At 42.6% G+C, this 22257-nt stretch overlaps 1 protein-coding gene across 2 annotated transcripts; it reads left to right on the forward strand.

The window, feature by feature from the left end:
• Positions 1 to 4584: 4584 nt before the first annotated feature.
• On the forward strand, positions 4585 to 21674 carry ap4b1 (adaptor related protein complex 4 subunit beta 1). Of its 2 annotated transcripts, XM_041196223.1 has the most exons (9): positions 4585 to 5018; positions 9362 to 9492; positions 12692 to 12839; positions 13574 to 14070; positions 16239 to 16322; positions 16406 to 16509; positions 16975 to 17182; positions 18998 to 19276; positions 21037 to 21674. In XM_041196223.1, exons 1-9 carry the CDS (start codon positions 4681 to 4683, stop codon positions 21450 to 21452), a joined length of 2205 nt encoding a protein of 734 aa, XP_041052157.1. In that variant the 5' UTR covers positions 4585 to 4680; the 3' UTR covers positions 21453 to 21674. The 2 variants fall into 2 exon arrangements, with proteins under 2 accessions (XP_041052157.1, XP_041052158.1); XM_041196224.1 differs by lacking the exon at positions 16406 to 16509 and having other exon boundaries at positions 16975 to 17112.
• Positions 21675 to 22257: the final 583 nt, after the last annotated feature.

Genomic DNA, 22257 nt, shown 5'->3' on the forward strand with positions numbered 1-22257 from the left:
AGTCTTACCAAAACTTGATGAGGCTTTGCTTCGCTTTGACAGACTTGAGATAGTCGGTATAGCTTAACCTCAAACAATTTATTAAGAACTCTTTACAAAGCTCTCAGGATAAGCACATGGTATTCAGGACATACACTATTTTGCACCAATCTCTCTTGGAGCCTCTCCCTCATCTGACAACTGATGTCACAGTTACACCATTAATATTATCATGGTCTTATTAGCATATCTATTAACCCATTACTCTACATCTGCCCCCCAAGTATAATCTCAAACAGTTACATTTTTTTGTTAAATTGTTTACATTACATCTTCCAAGGTCTGTAAAGCTCCTGTATGGTTTACAGCTTCTATCCAACTCCTACTCTTCTCCCCGCCCTCCCAGTCACAGTCACCTGAGTCTTCAATCCCAAGCCGTGTTCTTGGCTCTCTTGGAGGATGTTGTGGATGTATGTGTTTACTTGTCTTTTTCCTGGAAGACAAACAATTCGGCGGAGTGCAGCTTTCCATGATTGCTGGTAACTGGGCTTTGATCTTTACAATGCCTTGACTGAAAGACTCTTGAATAAGAAGAAAATAAACTGACATTCTCTCTGAAATCTTCTTCTCCTTCCTTTCCCACTGGATAAAGGCCTGAGAAGATGAAACATCTTCAACTTTGACAAAGAATTTCACAGTTGTATCATTCACTGCTGCATGGAGAATGAAAAAATACTCAAAATCTGAGATTTGAATAAATTTGGAAAATGAGAAGATTGCCGAACACCCTGCAGAAATTGCAGGATCCAAAAAAAATATGACTTCCCTATTACATTTAGTGGTAACATTTCCACCCTTATTTCAGCGTGAGGCTCCTCCGCTGTAAGCAATGGGATGACGCTGCCAGCATAAGAAGGTATGACTACAACATCTTCAACAGTGGAATGAATTTCCAGACCTGGATCTAAGTGAAATTCCTGTATGGGGCTCTTCAGCTGTAGATGTTCTGTAGTTTTCACCCTCTATTTCTGCACTGAAGGATGATTTGAGGGTAAGCATTCCTCATCACAATGAACAGTTTTATTGTTAGAAATGCCCGACCCACTACTGACTAATGTCTGAAGTCCTTTCAGAAAAAGGCTCTTAAACTCAAGGAGTCAAAATGTTGGCCCTCATTATCCCTTGTGTGCTGCTAACAACTATGCAGCATCTCTGCAAAGGCACTAGGGCTTTCGGTAGGGGCCTGACGCTAACTAGAATCTTGTGAAAATGAATGTTGCCTTCTCCCAGGGCCCTTTATATGTCAACTTCTACTTTCTCAAGCTGGGTGTCAGTTCAGGCTAGGCAGTGTCAGGTCAAGGGTTGCTAACCGCAGGAAAAGACAGTCGCATGAATTGATAGCTAGTCAACGTGCCACCGTGCCAATGCAACAAGCTGGTACATTATTTTATTCATCTAATAATAAATAAAATTCATGCATGGCAGCTTCAAAAAAATGTCTGACATTCAGACCTTGCCGGTTTTCAGATAGTCGGATTTGAGACGCTGTACCTGGATATCTTTCACTCCTGGGGTTCCTGTTTGCTCCAACAGGTACTCTATGAGTCGCTCCCTAGCATATGCCAATGCCAATGCTAATCCTACTTTCCCTTAAGAATTGCTCCACGTGTCAAACTAAGACTTGTAGCTGTTGCTTCTCAAGCTCTGAGCTTATGATACCTTGACTCTCTGATCTGACGTCTGACGCCAATTTTGTGACTTGTAGGTTCGGGAGTCACAGTTACCCATAAAGGTGGATGGAACTCTTAAATGATTTGAAAGAGTTTAAATTTTCCAAAGCTTCTTTGAAAAGCTATGGAGAGAAGGTAAGTGGGTAAGAGGTGGGGAACGGGGTAGGGTGGGTAAGGTAAGTGGGTAAGAGAGACTTCTGAAGGCTCCTGTCACACATCTTCCGGGCAACATCTGTTCTCTGACCATCTGGAGACTGGAAGATCTAGGCCTTAAGCTAAATGGACAGGAAAAGCATATGACCCCTGACAGGTGAGTGGAGTTTATTGATCCCAGGGAAAGGGACAGCAGATGTAGCTGATCTCTGCAGCTGGGAGTGGCAGTCTCTTCCCTTTCTGGCTGCAGCAACCTTCTTCTCTTTTTATTCTTTGTCTCCTCAAGCTGGCCGAGGTGTTAGGAAGCTCTTTCCCAGTCATCTTCTGTAGGGAAAGGACTGCACCCTTAACCCCCAAGCACCTATTAATAAACTCGATTTCTAAGGGCTGGTTGTTTACCCTATGCCAATCACTTGTTTGAATAGTCCTGGGCAATGACCAAAGGACAAGTACCCAAGGTGTCATGTCCCCTCTGCCCATCACTTTGGCTGAGGTAATCTTTTAGCTTATTTCATGCTGGGTGCCATTTGTTAACTGCACCCAGAGGGTATACACGGTACCATAAGACTACCTGCTATCACTTCAGAGGGGTCTGCAGCGTCTAGAGGCTGCTATGTGACTCTCCAGAGAACATCATTCTCCTTGGCCATTATCTTTGTTTTACCTCAGCCACTGACTGCTAGGATTGTTTCTGTGTTTTTAGAGAAGAAACAACCTACTGCCAGCTGGTGCCTCATAATTTGCCTGCTAATTCTGTAAGAATTCTACAAGATTCTAAAAAGCATCACTTCTTACATGGGATGGGACCTACAATTAAAAGTTGAATGAAAGAACCCTTGTAAACACCCTGTAAATAGTTAAAGCACCTGTAAATAGTTAAAGCACTTGTAAACACTTGTAGAAACTTGTAAACACTTGAAGGGGCTTAAACGCTTGTAAACACGGCACCTACCAGAAAACTGTTAGGTGTCAAGGGGTGGCCATCCTCCAATGACCTCAAATGGGTTGTAACCTTACTGTATCTATCCCTCACCACTAAACCTCCTGAGTTCCTTTGACAATTGCTCCGTGCTGCAGCCAGGAGAGGAAGCTCCAACTGCTCCCAAGAACAAAAAATAACAGCGCACTTTCAGAAGTGGTCAGTGGTGTACGCCTACACTTCGTCACTGACTGGAAGATCCAGACCACAACCTGGATCTCAGGTTGATAAATGAGTTAAGTGGATCTCTATGTCTCTGGAACATAAATAAATAAGTCCATAACAAACCACAATAGGAGGGTTTGTTCGGCCCGACCACCTGCCTCGCTTCTTACATTTGCACCAATGTGTTCCTGGAGATGGAGCACACAGTCTTCGCCAGCTTGTGGCCTTCCTCAACCGGTGGACACCGGGGGAACTGGGGTGGTTCATCAATAATCAGGACATAATTTTTATTTGATGTGCTAAGTTTCTTCTTAAGTTTTTTCGTTTGTTATTTTACCAATGATTGACCCCCTTTTTTAAATTGATAAATGCCAGTAAATGGTCGAATACACAAGAGATAGAATAATAAAATGCCAAGAATGAACAGTTAACTTCTAAAATTTTCCAGGAGCTTCAAGGCCTGGATTCTTAAGGATAACAGCAGCCATCATGATGGCCTGTTGCAGGGTGGAGGTGGGAGGGGGTAAGCTGCTGAGTACCTCAAGTATTTTCTCTTTTAATGTCCAAGCAAAATTCCATCCTTGGATTGCCAACCCTTCAGGATTGCCCTGGAGACTGCATGGATTAAAGATAAATTCACTGCACATTATTTCAAATAACTCAGGTGAAAAATCATGGATGTATTTTTTAAAAACTGTGCAATTATTTATGTTTTGAACGTTCTCATTTATTAGTTATAAAAATATTGGAGACAGGGAAAAGGCTGTTTGACTAGCCAGGTGCACCTGTCATGAAATCTCCAGGAAAATGTCAAAGCCATCCTGGCAAACATAAATCCTTCACCTTTCAGCCTATTTTGATCCTTGCCCCAACACCGTCAACTCCCCCCACCACACCCCCACCAGGGCCTGCTTTCTACTCTTAATGTCATCATTAGCACCTCCTTTAGCCAGTATCACCGCCATCAACACCCCTTCGACCTTTTGTTTATTACATCTTTTGCAATCTCTCCTTTGCCTCCACCTATCCAGCTTCATCTGTCCCACTCCCCTTGTACAGAATATATTTCACCACATTTCTATTTCTCTTTAGTTCTGAAGAAGAGTCATCTGGACTCGAAATATTAACTCTTTCTCTTCACAGATGCTGTCAGAGTTTTTCCAGTAATTTTTGGTTTTGTTTCAATCCTTCAGAACTGGTTCTAGGTAGTTGGAAGAGTCAACAATTGAGATAGATTCCAGCATATACTCAATTATACTTTCAAGGTCATTTTAAAGTCAGTGGTAAGATGGGGGGGGGGGACCTCTGTCACGGGCTAGCCCATTGTTAAAATGAAGTTTGAAGTTGAGTGCTGAAGCTGTGGCAACAACACAAATATCATAAATGCAAAATACTGCAGGGAAACAGTCAATAGGACAACCTGCAGAGGAGAAGAGAGTTAACTTGGGGGTGGGTAAATATCATCCCAGCCAGAAGAGGGCGGTGAAGGCACTATATTCACTCTTGGCTGCGCCGAGTACTCCTTGATTTTTTTTCCCTAATGACCAATTGGGGTAGGATTTAAAGGTCGGGCGGACCAATGGGGTTGGAGGATTTGGCGGTGTGCGTTGCCTGGGCCGGGAGGGGTAGCTGGATTATTAACTGGGCCTTGCTCTGCTTTGAGTCGGCGGGGCCATGCCGTACTATGGCTCTGAGGAGACGGTGAAGGAGTTGAAGCGAAGCCTGTCCAACCCCAATATCCAGGCCGATAGGCTCCGTTATCGGAATGTGGTGCTGAAGGTGATCCGTTACATGAGCCAGGGCCTGGATGTCTCGGCGCTCTTCATGGAGATGGTGAAGGCCAGCGCTACTGTGGACATCGTCCAGAAGAAGCTGGTCTATTTGTACATGTGCACCTACGCCGCTCTGAAACCCAACCTGGCGCTTCTGGCTATCAACACTCTGCGGAAAGACTGCACTGACCCCAACCCCATGGTCAGGGGCCTGGCTCTCAGAAGCATGTGCAGCTTCAGGTTTGTTGACATCTTGAGTAAGACAGTTGCCAACCCTCCAGGATTGGCCTGGGATCTCCAAGCATTCAAGGTCAATTTTCACGGCACTGCTGTATGTAACTCTGGAGAAAAATCATAGGGTCATTTCAAAAGATAGTTTATTTTTTTCCTTCATTTTCTTTGAAAATCTCCTTTTCTCATTTTTTATATGTGCAGATATATGAAGATAAGATGGATGAATGAGTGTAAGAGCAAAATACTGTGGATTAATGAGTGGATGGAAAGATGGTGCAGGAGGGAGGGCTTTAGATTGCTTGGACTGGCTCTGGGGGAGATGGTAGCTGTACAAGCCAGACGGATTGCATCTGAACAGAGGCGGGACTGAGTTCCTTGTGGGCCATTTTGCTAGTGCTGTCGAAGAGGGTTTAAATAACTCAGTAAGGGTATAGGAACCAGGAGCGAATATCAGAAAGTAATACCAGGGTGCACGGAATGCTGGAAGAGGCAGATACCACTAAAATAAAGAATAGTAAATTAATAGAGTAAGGGAGCAAGTAATGAAGCCTAAATCATGGTTACACTGCATGTATGTAAATGCACGGAGCATAGTAAATAAAATTGCAGAGTTACAGGCACAAGATTGTCTTGTAAGATTATGATGTGGCGATTACGGAGACCTGTCTTAAGGAAGGGTGAATCTGGGTGTTAAATATTCCTGGTTACAAGGTGTTCAGAAAAGATAGGAAAGGGAAAAAAGAATGAGGGGAGTGGTGTTTTTGGTTAAGGAGAGTCTTTCAGGATTGGAGAAAGAGGATGTGTCAGAGGATTCGGGGACAGAATTGATTTGGCTGGAGCTAAGGAATAAGGGGGGTGCAGTTACATTGCTCGGTGTAATAAGGAGACCACCAGCTAGTGGGAAGGGTATACAGGAACAAATCTGCAAGCAAATTATAGAGAGGTGTAAACATTGTAGAGTAGTTATGATGGGGGACTTTAATGAACCATATGCAGACTCGTATAGTGAGAGTGTAGGGGGCAGTGAGGGACAAGTGTTCCTAGATTGCGTTCAGGAGAATTTCCTACAGCAGTATGTGTCCAGTCCAACAAGAAAGGAGACACTGCTAGATCTGGTTCTTGGGAATGAGGTGGGCTGAGTAGATCATGTGATAGTGGGGGAACATTTAGGGGACAATGATTATTGTATCATAAGGTTTAGGATGATGGTGGAAAATGACATTGGTCAATCCAGAGTAAGAATAATCAACTGGCAGAAAGTGGACTTCAATGGGGCAAGAACGGAGCTGGGCCAGATAGACTCGAACCATAGGTTGGCGGGAAAAACAGTAGCTGAACAATGTGTACCTTCAAAGAGGAGATGGTTTGGGCACAGTCAAGGTATGTTCTCTCAAAAGGGAAGGGTAGGACAAACACATCCAGAGCTCCCTGGATGACAAAAGGAGATAGAAATTAAGTTAAAGAAAAAAAAAGTGTACTTATGACAGGTGTCAGGTGACCAATACAATTGAGAACCAAGCTGAATACAGAAAGTTCAGAATGGAAAAGCAAATCAAAGAAGGGTTATGAGAAAAGGCTGGCAGCTAACATAAAAGAAAATCCCAAAATATTTTCTAAGCACATCAATAGTAAAAGGGTGGTTAAAGCAGGAGTAGGGCCAATTAGGACCAAAAAGGGGATTTACGCAAGAGGCATGGCTGAGGTGTTAAATTAATACTTTGCATCTGTCTTTACCTATGAGGCAGCTGCTGCCCAGGCCATGGTGACAGGAGGAAAGTCAGTCACTAGAAGGATTTAAAATTGATGAGGAGAAGGTATTGAATAAGCTGTTGGTATGTAAAGTTGATAAGGCACCGGAGTGGATGAGATGCACCCAAGAATATTGAAGGAAATGAGTGGAAATTGCAGAGGCACTGGCAATAATCTTTCAATATTCCCTGGATTTGGGGGAGGTGCAGGAGGACTGGAGATTTGCGGCCATTATGCCCTTGTTCAAAAAAGGTTGTAAAGATGCAATTGCAGACCAGTCAGTTTAACTTCAGTGGTGGGGGAACGTCTAGAAACAATTATTCGGGATTGAATTAATAGTCACGTAAAAAAAATGTGGATTGATTCGGAAGAGTCAGCATGGATTTGTTAAAGGAAAATTGTGTCTAACTAACTTGCTGGAGTTTTTTGAAGAGGTAACAGATGGTTGATGAGGGCAAGGCCATTGATGTGGACTTCCAAAAGACATTCGACACAGTGCCACACAACAGACTTGAGGAAAATTATAGCCCATGGAATAAAAGGGACAGTAGTTACATGGATACAAAATTGGCTGTGGGTTAGGAAACAGGTTAATGGGTATTTTTCGGGCTGGAAAAAGGTTTCGTAGTGGAGTTCCCTAGGGATGTTTTTCCTTGTTTTTCCTGATTATATATAAATGATCTAGATCTTGATGTGCAGGAGACAATTTCGAAGTTTGTGGACGACAAAACTTGGGAGAATTGTAAACTGTGAGCAGGACAGTGTAGAACTTCAAAAGGACATTGACACATTGGTGGAGTGGGCAAATAGGTGGCCGATGAAGTTCAATGCATATAAGTGTGAGCTGATACACTTAGGTATGAAGACATGGAGAGATAGTATAAAATAAAGGGTACTATTCTAAAGGGTGTGCAGGAGCAGAGACCTGGCTGTATGTATACATAAATCATTAAAGGTGGCAGGACTGGCAGAGCTGTTTCTAAAGCATACAGTATTCCAGGCTTCATTATTAGGGGCATAGAGTACAAGAGCAGGGAGGTTATGATGAACTTTTATATAAGACACTAGTCAGACCTCAGCTGGAGTATTGTGTACAGTTCTGGCTGCCACACTATAGGAAAGATGTGAACGCATTGGAGAGAGTACAGAAGAGGTTTACAAGAATGGTTCCAGGGATGAAACACTTCAGTTATGAGGAAAGATTGGAGAAGTTGGAACTGTTTTCCTTGGAGAGGAAAAGGCTAAGAGGATACTTGATAGAAGTTTTCAAAATAATTAGGGGTCTGGACAGAGTAGATAGGGAGAAACTATCCCCCCTTTTAAACATATCGAGAACCGTAGAGCACAGTTTTAAAGTGTTTTGCAGAAGAAGCAAATGCGAGTTGAGGAAAAAGCTTTTTCACACAGTGAGCAGTTAGGGTTTGGAATGCACGTCCTAGAAGTGTGGTGGAGGCAGGTTCAGCTGAGGCATTCAAGAGGGCAATGGATGATTATTTAAATAGAAACAATGTGCAGGGTTACAGGGAAAAGGCAGCAGATTGGCACTAAGTTAAAATACCCTGCGAGCTGGTGCATACATGATGGGCCAAATGGCCTCCTTCTACACCATAACAATTCTGTGATATGGTAATGTGAAAACGGGCTGTTTGGCTGACAGTCAAGCATCATCCAATTGGGTATTGAATCTTTTTGCTTTCCAGACACAATGGGCTGAATGGCCACCTCCTGTGCCATAACAATTCTGTGATTCAGTTGATGTATAGGAAGGCACTACATCACAAGGATAAATGTGTTGGCTGAAAACTGGCTGGAGTATGGGGGCAAGTCCTGTCATGAAACCTCCAGGAATACTAATTTAATCACAGTTGGCAACCCTATTTATCAGCAATGGCTCACAGTTAACACTAGTTTGAGTCAGAAGGTTCTGGATTCAAGTCCCACTCCAAAGCATAAAATTTGAAGCTGACATTGGTGCAGAATTAAGGGAATGCTGCAGTCAGATGCTGTCTTTTAGTTGAGATGTTACAGAGAGGTTCTATTTGGCCTGTCGGGTGTACAGAAAAAAAAATCCAATGACACTATTTTAAGAAGAGCAGAGAAAGTTCTCTGTGTTGGCTTTGTCAATATTTACTCCTTTATCAACGTCACAAAAACAGATTATCTGGTCACTGTCACATTGCTGTTTGTGGGAGTTTGCTGTGGACAAATCAACTGCTGTGTTTTCTATATTGCAATAGTGGCAGCACTTCAAAAATACTTCATTAATTTTAAAATGCTTTGTAATGTTCTGAAGTTGTGAAAGGTGCCCTAGAAATGCAAGTTTTTCTTACTGAATTTTCATTGGCGTGTGTTGCATATCAAATAGAGAAGGATTTCCCCCGTGTACCAGTGGGATGACAGACATGTTCTTTACCAATGCTGTTCTCATTTTGCTATTAAGTCTCCAAAGATGAAATGAAGCTAAAATCAAAGTAAATGAAGTTAAGGTACAGATCAGCCATGATCTAAATGAACGGCAGCACAGCTCTGAGGGACTGAATGACCTGCTCCTGTTTAGGATCGTTGAGAGTCTGAGTGAGTGATCTCTGTGTTTTGTTTAGAATGCCTGGTATAAGCGAGTACATTCAACAGCCAGTACTGAATGGATTGAGAGATAAAGCTTCCTACGTTAGACGAGCAGCAGTCCTGGGATGTGCTAAAATGCAGACTCTTCAAGGAGACACAGAAGTTGGTAAATACAAACGCAAACTGTTCCTTTTTATTAAGCATGTATTTTCCAGATTTACGGAATTTCTTTGGGAAGATGTAGTGTGCATGAGACTGTTTAAAATTGAAAAGAATCAGATCCACTTGCTCATGGACTTGTTACTTGATTTTAAAAAAAAATTACATGGGGACAGCTCAGCTTCGCTGAAAGTATATCATTCACTGCAGGTTCCTTTTGGTGAGATCAGGAGGTGTGAGGTGAACTGGTAATCCATAAATAGCTCTTCATCATACTGACCAGAAGGGATTTGAGTATGATTCCCTGATGTGTGTAAAGTTGGTCAGTAGCCAAGATGGCAACAGGAGATGACAGAAACAGTAGTAGGCCATTTGGGCCCTTGAACCTATTTTGCCACTCAGTTATGTCATGGCTGATCAGTGTCCTAGCTTCTTACCTGCCTTGGTTTGTAAGACTTACGACGTTTAAGTAATGCACGATCTATTGATCTCTGTTTTGAAATTTTTCAATTGACCTAGCCTCAATAAGTTGCCTCTAATTCCATTAATTATTATTTTTGTTGACACTGTCTTATGTGGAATCATATTTGAATGTCTTTTCGAAGTTTATATAAATAACATCCATAGACACTCCCTTATCCACTACCTTTGTTGCATCCTCAAAAAAAGTCAGCTAAGCCTGTTAGACATGACTTCCCCCTTACAAGTCCATGCTGGCTCCAAATCAACCCGTTTTCCTAAATGTCCAGCCACTGGCCAAAAAACAAATCCTAACAACATGCCCACAATTGACATTAGACTAATAACTCCCTAATTTCATATTTTATTTCTCCTACCCTTCTTAAATAGTGGGGTGGATTGGCAATTTTCCAATCCAAGGGAATAATTTCTGAATCGAGTTTTGGAAGAGCATGACTAACCCACCAATAATGTAAAACAATCAGGTGCTGGTGATGTGTCCAACTTCAATCTCATTGGTTTCTCCATTATCATTGTTTTTAATTGTATTGAATCTAGTTAGTGCCCCCCACTGCTGCCGCACCCCCCCCCCCCCCCCCCCCCCCCCGCCAGTTTTGTTTTTAGTTTTTCTTGCTTCTCTGGTACTTTATTATCCTCTACAGTGACCAATACCAGGTAGATATTTAGTAAGCCTACCATTTCATGATTTTTTTAAATTGCAATATCACCTAGGTTTGTTATTAAGGTGTGCACATTATTCTTAGTCACCCTCCTTCTCTTACAATATATTTGTTTAAAAACCTTTAGAGTTAATCTTAATAACCTTTTGAAAGCCTTTTTTCGATCCTTTCTTTGGCAGCTTTTGTCACTTTCTTTGTATCATGCATCTTCCTAACCCACAGCATCTCTACTGTTCCTTATTTTTGCATAAGTCCATTCTTTTAATTTTATATTCTCTCCTTCTTCCCTTTCTGGCCAAGGTTATTTCATTACATGTGCAAAGCTCTTGCCCTTTAGGGGATATGTACAGATCTTGTATTCTACCAAATATTTTTTTGAATACTTCCCACTGTTCGCCATAGTTTTAACTGTGACACCGTAGTTTTACTGTGATAAGTTTACGATCACATATCCATGCAGACTCTGCACCTGTCTCAGTTCGTCTGATGATAAAATAGTTATTCGTGCCTTTGTTAACCTCAAGATTTGACTATTCCAATGCACTCTTGGGATTTTCCCATTTTCCACCCTCCATAAACTTAAGGTTCTCTAAAACACTTCACCGTGTCCCAACTTGCACCAAGTTCTGTTTACCCATCACTCCATTCTCACTGACCTACATTGGCTTTCAGTTAAGCATTTCAGAATTCTCATTCTTGTTTCAGTTCCTTCCATAGCCTTGCTTCTCCATATTCTGTAACCTCCTCCAGCCCCTTAACTCTAGTCTTGGTAGCATCCCCGATTTCAATCACTGCACCATTGGTAGTCATATCTTTGGTTGCCAAGGCACGAAAGTCTGGAATTTCCTCCTTAAATCTCTCTGCCTCTCCACCTTTCTTTCCTCCTTTAAAACTCTGCTTAAAACCTAACTCCTTGACTAAGCTATTATCTCCTGCACCAACACCCCCTTTTATTTCTCAGTGCCAAATTTTGTTTGATGATGCTGCTGTAATGTGTCTTGAGAAATTTTATTCTGTTAAACTTGTCATATAAATACTTACATACAAACATTCAATTAGGAGCAGGAGTAGCCCATTCAGGCAGCCCCTTGAGCCTGCTCCGCCATTTGATAAGATAATGGCTGATCTGATTATGGCCTCAACTCCACTTTACCGTCACCCTTGTCAATCAAAGTATCTAACTCAACCTTCAAAACATCCAATAACCCTGCCTCCACTACTCTCTGGGGAAGGGAATTCCACAAGCTAACTACCCTCGGGGAGAAAAAAATTCTCCTCATCCCCTTCTTAATTGGGAACCCCCTAATTTTTGAACTGTGTGCCCTAGTTCTAGTCTCTCCCAAAAGGGGAAACATCTTCTCAGTATCCACCCTATCCAGTCCTCTCAAGATCTTATGTTTCAATAAGATCACCTCTCATTCTTATAAACTCCAATGGATACAGGCCCAACCTGTCCAACCTTTCCTCGTAAGATAACCCTTTCCTCCCAGGGATCAGCCAAATGAACCTTCTCTGAACTGCTTCTAAAGCTGTTATGTCCTTTCTAATAGTACTCCAGATGTGGTCTCACCAATGCCCTGTACAACTGTAGCAAAATATCCTTGCTTTTATATTCCATTCCCCTTGCAATAAACAGCATTCCATTTGCCTTCCTAAGCACTTGCTGTACCTGCATACTAATTTGCTTGCTAATAGTTCATCCCAGGCTATTGTTTTGCCTTATCCCTCCAAAGTCATCCTTACCTAAATTTAAAACCTGATGTGACTCTTTCTTTTCCCTCAATCCTAATATTGGATTCTATTATATTATGATCACTGTTGGCTAGATGTTTTCTCACCATTATATTATTGACTAATTTAGGTTCATTATTCATCACTAATTCAAGAGAGAGTGAGCCTTAGAAGTAGGGAGTTGGAGAAAGGAGAATGGAATTTCATTCAAAGCATGTATTAGACTATAGCATATTATTTCTTGCTAAGCCAGCTGTGTTTGTTAGCAGTCTTAGAAGTCTGAAGAGTGAAGAGATTTGGCATTGCTGTGTAGATTGGGTATCTTTTTCCCTACAGATGGGGCCGTGGTAAATGAGCTGTATGCTATGCTGCGTGACTCTGATCCCATTGTTATGGTGAACTGCTTGAGAGCATTGGAGGAAATCCTGAAACATGAAGGGGGTGTGGTCATCAACAAGCCAATAGCGCATCACCTTTTAAACAGGTTGGTTCAGTCTGTTGCCTTGTCATGTTTCAAATGTTATGTGTGAGAACTACAGCTTTAGCCCTTTTGCTGTCCAGTGTTCTCCTTCCAGAGTACTGTATTGATTATGTCTCGGTCTTCATTTCCACCATTTTAAGTAGTGAATTATTGCTTCCCAGGTCTTGCTGTCATTTTATAGGCAACTTTCTAGGGTGATGGGGCGATTACTTCCCCCACCGCCCCCATTCTATTACCTTCCTTGCTGCCTTTATGTTGCATTTTTTACCCTCTATTGTTTTGCTCAATTACCCATTCTTCATTTTTGAACCAAAGCATTGAAACCAAGGACTGGTGGCAGGGGGTTGGTAGTGTCAGCAGCACATAGCAGAGCTTGATCATTTGCTGACCCTGCTATCAAATACTAGTTACTGGATAGACAGGTGCAAAACTGACTATCTAACCTAGTCTGGACAGAAGTTTTCAAATCCAGATTGCCATCAAGTGATTGCTGCTAAAAAAGTACATGTATGTGAGGACAGCATTAAGCTCAGGTGTAATTCCTCCTATGTCCAAATAGCTTGCCATTATCTAGCTACGTTTGGGTGAAGTACTGAAGACAGTATTCCACAAGTTTGTGTCTTCAGCCAAAAAGGGTAACATTTCAGTATTGTGGAATAAGTAGGAAAAGGAATATAATGATGAAAGCTGGAGTGTTTTTATTAAAGAATTCTACTTCAATTTATTTATTTGTTTAGAATGAAAGACTTGGATCATTGGGGGCAAAGTGAAGTGCTGGCATTCCTGGTTCGCTACAAGACCCGAACTGAAGATGAAGTGTTCATTATTTTAAATGTACTCGATGGCTTTCTCAAGAGCAGTCAGCCTAATGTTGTCATGGCGACCACCAAACTTTTCCTCCTCCTGTCCGAAGATTTCCCCAATGTGCAGATGGACATTCTGGAACGGGTTAAAGGGCCACTGCTGGCAATCTGCACCTCTGAGTGCCATGAACTGTGTTTTCTGGGCTTGTGTCACACACGGGAAATCCTTCGCAGCTTACCTGGGCACTTCAGTGGACACTACAAGAAGTTCTTCTGCACTTACTCTGAGCCGAATTACATCAAATACCAGAAGATGGAGATCCTGAGGGACCTGGTGAATGATGAAAATGTCCAGCAGATTCTTGAGGAGCTGCAGACCTACTGCACAGATGTTTCTGTAGAGCTAGCCCAGATGGCCATTTTAAATATAGGTACCATCCATTTGTCATGTTCATATCTTTTAATCTGACCCTGCTGTTCTCTAGACCCTTTCAAATATTAGCCCTACTTTATGCTGAGGTAAAATACAAATTTATCTGAGGGCCATGCTTTTTTGTGTTTTTAAGCTAAGAATGGGAAAAGTCTGCATTGCAGTATTTACTTGCAGATGTGGCCGCACTATTGCACTACAGCACTGGGTGGGAGGCCTTAACCTGCTCTATTTCTGACCTGGGCATGTTCACCCCTCCTTTAATGTTCCTGATGGTCCCTAGCTCTCTGAGGGAAAACCATGTGGATTCTGAAACAAAAACAAAAGTACCTGGAAAAACTCAGCAGGTCTGGCAGCGTCTGCAGAGAGGAACACAGTTAACGTTTCAAGTCCGTATGACTCTTCAACAGAACTAAGGAAAAATAGAAAAGAGGTGAAATATAAGCTGATTTAAGGTTGGGGGGCGGGTGGGGAACAAGTAAAGCTGGATAGAGGGCCAGTGATAGGTGGAGATAACCAAAAGATGTCATAGACAAAAGGACAAAGAGGTATGGATTCTGAATTTGGTGCAGAACCCAGAACTCCTGATCATGAAAAATCCTGCATTCTGTTTCCCAGCAGCTGGATTGCAGGGACATGTCATTGCATCCTGTGACTTCTCAAATGGTAACCGCCAGTACACTTGCTGTCCTTGGCCTGGGAGAATGCATTTTTTTCAACTGCCAGAGAAATCTCACGTTCATCAACTAACAATCACACTACTTGATTATGTTTCTGTCAGGCCGGCTTTTTCAGTTTGTACGGCTAGGTTCCTGCTGGTGGCGCTGCTGAGCTACTTATAGTCACTCAACAGTGCCACCCACAGGAGGCCTTGATACTGCTGCTCTGCTGTAAATACAGCTGTGATTTATAGTCCTCACATCTGCTAATGTGCTAAATTCTCGAGTTCGGTTTCATGACTGAAATGAGTTCATTTGATAACAAAGTCTCTGAGTTGTACCATAGATTTGGGGAGCTGTTTTTAAGCTTTGGAGATGATTGTAGCATTGCAAGATAATTACAGTTGAAGGCAAGTTAGCCCATTAATGGAGACGCAACCTACAGTTCTCCTCATTGCAGCATTGAATTACTACTTAACCAATTGCAGGGTTTTTTTACCCCCACTATTGTATGTGTCTGTTCCATGCATTGAGCGCTCTAACCCCAACGTCAATTCTAAATTTAATGTTACTAATTTGAAGCTGTGTTCCCTTGTCCTACTTCCAAAGTTTAATTTTTTTTAAATTACTTTTTCCATGCCATAGCTATCATAGAACTTCTATAAGATCACTTCTTGGATGTCTCATCTCTAGGTCTCAAAGCCTAATTCTCTCCAGTCTTTCCTGACAGCAACTAAGGACTCTAAGGGACAGTCTCATGGTTCTTTGTTGCACTGCCTGAATGTTTCCCATATTTTTCATGAACCAGAACTGGACAAATTGATCAAACCTTTTTGCGTCCTCTGTCTAATTAGGCTAGTATGACAACATGTGCAGTAACATGCTGAACTATTGACTGAACTGGATTCCTTCTCTCTTACTGGGGCTCTTTTGACTTTTTTTTTTTGCTCCCTTTTATTTTATTCCCCTAATATTCTGCCTTATTCCCTATTTAAGGTTTGCTTGTGAGGTCACCCTCTGCCAACTCTTGTAGGTGGGCCGCATTACTTGTGAGTCTGAGTAGAAAGTGTCACCTGGCAGGGACATCACCCCTGACCCCAGTCCTTGTCCCTCCCAACATTTATCCGATTCTGCAGTCACCTCTAACGAGTTACTGGATCCGTAGCCCTTGGCCTTTTTTTGCTCCCTCTCCCATTCATAGACACTTAGGCCAGTTTTAGCAGCGCTATTGATGCTTCTAGCTGAGATCAGCTAACTGAGCACAGTCTAGGGATCGAAGTTGGAGATTCTCATTTCTCTACAGCTCAGTTATTCACTGCTGTAACCAGCTGAGCGATGGACAGAACTTAAAGTTTATTTTAGCCCTTTGCCTTTTTAGCTAAAAGAGAACTTCAGGCAGGCAGCACAAGTGCTGTAGATGGAGCTTTTGGGTTAATATGCAAGAGAAGCGTATCTTAAGAGTAGTACAGGGAATCTCCCCATCACTTTAATCGTGTGTTATCTTTCGTAGGTCGAATTGCACGGACATACAGTGAAAAGTGTATGGTTATTTTGACAGGGCTGCTGGGCCTCAAGCAGGAACATATTACTTCAGGTACAGCACTTTTCCAGTCCCTAGCCATCAATATTTGCTCATATTTATCAATGTTAAACTTATCAGTCTCTGTTTGTCTTCAGCTGTTGTTCAAACTTTTCGTGACCTTGTATGGCTGTGTCCCCAGTGTACAGTGACTGTATGCCAGGCACTACCAGGCTGCGAGGAAACCATTCAAGACAGTGAGGTAGGTTAACAGGGATGAGATAGCAATTGTTGCTTTTAAGTCCTGTGATGACCTGCATAGAGTTTCACTGTTAACCTAGGTACTGAACCATGCAGATCTGGAATGTCCCAAATTCAAAATCTTAGCCAATCTCAGCCAGATTAATTCATTTGATCATCTTGCCCCTAGGCTAGAGGAGAAGCATGTGGCTGGGAGGAGAAGACTGAGCCACAATTCTTTCTGCTCCTCACTATCCAGTAGCTTTCTCGAATCTATGTGGATGTCAGGCAAGACCTAAATTGAGTTATCCCCATGGTCATATAGCTTACCAATTTGCAGTGGGCTCAAAAAACCCTGACTAGCATTTGAGCAAGCTGCTACAGAAAAGTTTAGCCCTTGGAGACCTGCAGGATTATAAGTAAAGCTTCAGAGAATTAACCAATGCTCTTTTTTTTCTTCCCTCTACCCCTTGCCCTCGCAAACCAGGGGAAGCAGGCCTTGATCTGGCTCCTCGGGATGCATGGAGAGCAGGTTCCCAATGCTGCTTACGTCTTGGAGGAGTTTGTGGACAGCGTGAAAATGGAGACCTCTGCGGCAGTGAAGCTGGAGCTGCTCACAGCGATGGTGCGCCTGTTCCTGAGCCGCCCAGCTGAATGTCAAGACATGCTGGGGAGACTGCTTTATTATGTTATCGGTAGGGATTGTGCAATTGACAGAAGGTTAGGATTAGCTCTGGGAGTTGTGGGCTGGGGAAGAATGATTCTCTTCTGTCTTCCTATCCTAAAGACCATGCCTCTTGCTTGGGGTTTGGTCCCATGGGTGCCTGGCATCAGTGGACATTGGTCATTATGTGAGCAGGGCTGGGGGTGGGTGGGGTGAGTTGAAGATTCTATAAGATGGTTGCAGTCAGAAATAACTTCAGGTTAACGGTTTTGCAGCAGTCTTACTTCATTATTGCGTGATTGTGTTGGATGGCAGTTGCAAATTGGTGCCTTGTCTTAGTTGCAGCCATGTTTCTTTGAAACCCGGTTGTTGTTGGGCATGAACTGGGCAGAGGAAAGGGAGCTACTGTTTAGAAAATATGAGACCCTCGATGTGGAAGTGTTCTGTTGATGTGAGGCTTTACATTGTTGGCACGTTCATACTTAGTCAGTGTGAGCCTTGTTTATGCTGGATGAGTCTGGATTTTGAGATGTGCAAGGGCAGCAACTGGGCGTGAAGCAAAGAATGAAGTGATGGATGGGCCGTGTTTTGTGATTTCAAGGTAGTGTAAAGGGCTGAAAGGCATAAGGAGAGCAGCCTTATTCTCTCCTTGTTGGTGTAAAAATAAGTAGTAGTTGTGGAAATCTTTATTACTGCTTAGTTTAAAAGTGAATTTCGAATCTTCCCCTTCTGGCCTGTTCGGCCACGTCACCAATGGAGAGGGGTTAACCTAGTCCCAAAAAAAGTTCCATGCACTTTGAGTGAAAGTTGAAAGCCTGGTCAGCCTTGGAGATAACTGAAAAACACAAGGTCAGAAAAAACACCCATCATTTGGGTTAGCTAAATGATATTGGACGAAGAAGAAATTCAAAATGGCCAGTCTCCATGGGAGCTGGATGGTTGTTCCTTAAATGGTAAAGAATATTTTCATGATTGTGTAATTCTTAAATGGGCATTGGGGGAGTACCATGGAAGGGTTGTTTCTGTTGAAGTGACACTAAGGTTTTCCTGACATGTCTTGGAATGTTATTCAGAATGAGCAAAATATACTTCAGGTTCCTATGAAATTCAGGCTATAATTTCTTATATCCTTAATTTGTTCCCACTGACATTTTGTTGCTTTTCATACTTTTAGCTTTCTACCTCCTCAGCTCCCTGCCAATTTTGTGCTTTACCCTCCAGAAACCATTGATCCTTTCTTTGGCTGCACAGGTACTGGTCACCCTCCAGTACTTTGCCCAAAATACCATTATCAGTGTGAATATTGATGGCCTATACAAACACAGGAGCTTCACAGCCAAAACCTGATCATGTTCACACCCTGTATGTACATCCTTGCTGACTTTATTGCTCTTCGTTATGCAGAGCTGAATTGTAGCATCCGTATCTTGCCTTGATGTCAGCGAACCCTTCACAATGGAAATCGAATGTGGAATCTTTCTAGTTCCTGTTTAGTTTGGCTACTTGCTGGATAAACTCAGATGAACCGTCACTCATCCATAGATGCCAGCTATTTTTCCAGCATTTGGTCTACAAAGCTGTTTTGACGTGAGCATATACAGCAGTTGATTACAAGGGATATCGTAGCCGATGTTGTTTTCTTACTAGACTATCATTGCATATTTTTGCTGTATGTCTTAGGTCAGTTATTTCAGTGCAGACTGGTGGTCAAATCTGACATCTCATTGGATTTATGGTTCAGTTCCAACTAGGTAATGCATTTATGAATCAACTGCAGGTTTTTAAGATGAACTAAGATATGTGCTGCTTTTCTCAACACAGGCATTTGATTTTTTTTTTCTGACAGAGGAAGAGTTGGATATGGCTGTGCGTGATCGTGGATTGCTATATTATCGGCTGCTTCAACAAGGAGTTGAGGAGGTCAAGCGAGTAGTCTGTGGACCGAGATCTGATCCAGCCTTGGATGTAATAAGTGGTCGAGCCAATGAGGCAGTCAGTGCCTGGGCCAAAGACTTTAACACACTAATACCAATCTATGGTCAAGAACAATGGGGTCGTCTATCAGCACCTAAAGGGGACTCCTTAGAAGTTCTGCAGGTGTCAGCAGTAAAGTCAGATGAGACAGGTGAGGAGTTAATATAGTCTTGCTCCAGGCCTGAACTGCTCACCGACCAACTCCCTATATTGTGGCACATCATCCATGCTTCAGAGTTGTGTTTTTCCATTTGCATGTTGCAGCATGTAGCAGCTCCTTCACTCACTGTGACCTGCCCTTTGGAACGTCACATGATCATCACATTGCCTTTCTATTTCTCTTCCTGTCATCAAAAGCTCTTAATGTTCTATCCCTTAGACTATGATTTCATCCACTATCTCCTGCTCAGTACTGAATTGTAAATCTCTTTCATTTGAGGGGTTATCTGTAAATGCAAGTTCTTATCATTAGTCCACTGGTGTCACCTGTTTCAAGTTTATTTTAAGAATATTTGCACCAGGTATGAAATTTAAAATGGGGTTGGTAATGCATTTGCTATTAGAACAAATCAACCAGTCAGAGGAATCTCACCAGACAAATAACTCTCCTTAGACATTCTCCATTAGCTGTACAAACCCATTGAGTAAGGTTTATTTTGATCACTGTTGACCATCTACAGAAGTTGGAACCAGACTGTATACCACGGTGCCGCCACCTCTGCTGGGTCTGTCCTGCCAGTGGGACAGGACATACCCAGGGATGGTGATGGTGGTATCTGAGATATTATCTGTAATGTATGATTCCGTGAGGATGACTGTGTCAGGCTGTTGCTTGATGAGCCTGTGAGATAGCTCTCCCAATTTTGGCACTAGCCCCCAGATGTTAGCAAGAAGGACTTTGCAAGATCCCAGGGCTGCAGTTGCCATTGTCGTTTCTGGTGCCTAGGTCGATGCCAGGTGAGGTTCGTCTGGTTTCATTCCTTTTTTGTGACTTTGTAGCGGTTTGTTGCAACTGAGTGACTTGCTAGGCCATTTCAGAGGGCATTTAAGAGTCATTAAGAGACATTGCTGTGGGTCTGGAATCACATCATCACAAATCTGTCCCTGGATGACAGATTTCCTTCCCTAAAGGGCATTAGTGAACCATTGGAACAATCGACAATGGTTCCATGGTAATCATTAGACTTTTAATTCCAGATTTTTATTGAATTCAAATTCCACCATCTGCTGCGAAAAATTCCACCATCTGGCAGGATTTGAACCCAGGTGCCCAGAGCATTACCCTGGGTCTCTGGATTACTAGCCCAGCAACAATACCACTACACCATTGCCTCCCCCAAGAATGGTCCCAAGGCACTGTGCACCTTTTCATATATCTTGTTAGTTTAGCATAGAGTATATTATTAGTAATATTTGCAGAGAAAGTGCCTTGTTTAAAAACTTTTAAATATCCAATGCTCCAAAATTCTAGTGGGCAGTTAACTGTAGCATCTGTGTAGTGTTAAGCTGTATAATTGGAAAGTCCTAGATTTGACTTGTCTATGCTGGGTTAGCTGATTTCAGTTGAGGGAGCACAAAGGATGCTATACTGCGCTAAGGAGGGGTGACAAATGTGCTAATCACCATCCACTGACTCCGGTTGGAAAAGTACTTGGGTGCAGACTTCAGGTGAGAATGGGGCTTGGCTATGATCCCTCCCCGCTAATAGTTGTATACCCCTCTGATATGCTGTCTGGGTACACACATGAAGAAAGTCTACTTTGGCAAGGTACCAAATAGCTCCTTGAACTCCCTTCAGGATAAGAGGGAAAAGGGCTCTTCTCATTCAGTTTCACTTTGTTTCACTTGCATGTTCTGTGGGGATGACTTTTTTTTCTTCAAACTGTGTAACTTTTTCTGTTTCCTACAAAGACACAAACCCAGAACAAAGGGAAGAGATGGTCCTGGACTCTGGATCAATAAGTTTGGAGACCAGCGCCCACTTGTCACCAGAGCAGTTTGAGGAACACTGGACTCGTCTGGAAGCTGCTAAAGTTGTGTCTGTGGACTGGAACAAAGACTTATGCCCTGATGCCATCCAGTCTGCCTTTCAGTTTGTTCACATCCAGCCCGTTGCAATTAGCCGAGCAGGAGCACAGCCCTGGAAGGCCTACCTGTTTGCCAGAAATGAGACTGGGTCACTGTTTTTGATTGAACTGTTAATTGCAAAAGGCAAGGAGGACTTACAAGTTACCATTAAGCAAGAGAATAGCAGCGAAGAGCTGCTCAACAATTTCATCACTGTTGTTAAGTCTGTAATACAGGCCTTGGATAAGAGTAAAGGTTAGACCTTGAATACATTTGAATAACTGCAGAAGAGTGCTCTCCAAGTGAGATAAACCAATTCCACCTTTAGCTCATTAATGCTGTAAGACGTTGGTGAAGTAAAATAGCTCCTGCGTTTGCCTGCCTGACTGGAACTGTAAAAATGATTCATTTTGTAACATCATCTTGAAATGTTTTCATGTGGTAAAGCATTTTATAAATACAACAATTTTATTTTTGCAATACAAGACACGTTGAATCTAATTAATAGCAAGGCCAGTGAACATTTCAGTCAAAATTCTAAGTGGGCTTAGTTCAAAGAACTCCAGTTGTGCACATATGTAACTCAGGTGCAAAAAGACTTCCCCTTAGGAGCTGATTTTTAAAAAATTCTTTCACAGGATGTGGACTTCGCTTGCTGGGCCAGCATTTATTGCCCATCACTAGTCCCCTTTTGAGAAGGTGGTGGTGAGCTGCCGCCTTGAACCACTGCAATTCATGTGGTCTAGGTACACCCACAATGATGTTAGGAAGGGAGTTCCGAGATTTTGACCCTGCGACAGTGAAGGAAAGGCGATACATTTCCAAGTCAGGATAGTAAGTGACTTGGAGGGGAACTTCCAGGTGGTGGTGTTCCCATCTATCTGCTACCCTTGTCTTTCTAGATGGTAGTGGTCATTCATTTGGAAGGTGCTGCCTAAGGAACCTTGGTGAATTCCTACAATGCATCTTGTAGATGGTACACACTGTTGCTACTGTGCATTGTTGGTGGAAGGAGTGAATGTTTGTGGGTGTGGTGCCAATCAAGCGGGCTGCATTGTCCTGGAT

This window comes from Carcharodon carcharias, chromosome 9, assembly GCF_017639515.1.
Source record: "Carcharodon carcharias isolate sCarCar2 chromosome 9, sCarCar2.pri, whole genome shotgun sequence".
NCBI classification, from domain to species: Eukaryota; Metazoa; Chordata; class Chondrichthyes; order Lamniformes; family Lamnidae; genus Carcharodon; species Carcharodon carcharias.